This window comes from Primulina huaijiensis, chromosome 12 (genome assembly GCF_012295235.1).
Source record: "Primulina huaijiensis isolate GDHJ02 chromosome 12, ASM1229523v2, whole genome shotgun sequence".
Taxonomy (NCBI): domain Eukaryota; kingdom Viridiplantae; phylum Streptophyta; class Magnoliopsida; order Lamiales; family Gesneriaceae; genus Primulina; species Primulina huaijiensis.
The window spans coordinates 1,506,188-1,507,212 of NC_133317.1; the positions used below are offsets into that span (position 1 = coordinate 1,506,188).

The window sequence follows — 1,025 nt, forward strand, 5'->3', positions numbered from 1 at the left end:
ATACCTCAAAGGCTTTGTTATGGGATCTATATACAATTTGAGGGACCTCATCATGTAACCAAAATGGTAGGCCTCTGCAAAATTTAAGGATTAAAAATTAATTCCATATAAATAATTACGATTCTAATATTCAAGGAAGGATTGAATTACCCATAAGACCATTCACTCTCGATGAAGGGCCCAATCCGAAGGCAAACGTAGAGACCTTGAGCTTCTACTTCCTTTATAAATCTCACTATATCGCGTCTTCCACTGAAATCATACTGAAAATATATAATCCAAAATAAAATTTAATTAATTATATATTGATTTATGAAATATTAAAATATATATTGCATATTATTTATTATATGTGTTAAATGTAGAAGCAGGAACCTGAAAGAAGAAGGAACCTGAAAGAGTTCTTCTTGTATTCAATTGAATAATGAATCGAAAATGTTCTGTGGCATATACAAATACTACTAACTATAACCGTAAANGATCGCGTCTTCCACTGAAATCATACTGAAAATATAATCCAACATAAAATTTAATTAATTATATATTGATTTATGAATTATTAAAATATATTTTGCATATTATTTATTAGCATATATGATGTAGTTGGTCGTTGAGGTGCAATAATTGTCAATGTTGTATAGAGCGATCGAACCATAGCGTTCTATCTGTTATGCGGTTTAAAAGAGTTGAGTTGCACAATTACCACCGGCTATAAATTTTGGTAAAATAACAAACGTTCGGTCTTACATTGATACCTCTCGTTGTCGGGGCTCATGGAGGTTCCAAAAAACGTAAGTATCAATTACATCGAGTCCGCCTTCTTTGGCCTTTGAAATCAAAGATGGCCACATCTGCACAAGCAAATTGAGTCAAAATCTATGTAAAGTATAACAAATTTTTGGAATCGGGGTTAGCAAGATATGTATTTTTTTTATTTTTTATTTTAAAAAAGATACATATTAAATTTTAATATAAATTGTGGTTGGCTGGTCAATGTTAAACTATAGTTCCCTTTTGAATCATTC

General features: G+C 30.7%; 1 protein-coding gene across 1 annotated transcript in view; it reads right to left on the minus strand.

The window, feature by feature from the left end:
- Nucleotides 1-162, minus strand: part of LOC140990079 (beta-galactosidase 16-like) — a 13,098-nt gene extending 12,936 nt beyond the window's left edge. The window contains exon 1 of the mRNA XM_073459658.1: nucleotides 151-162. Within this exon, the coding sequence (XP_073315759.1) occupies nucleotides 151-162 (12 nt within the window). The remainder of the gene's footprint in view (nucleotides 1-150) is intronic.
- Between the last annotated feature and the right edge of the window lie 863 nt (nucleotides 163-1,025).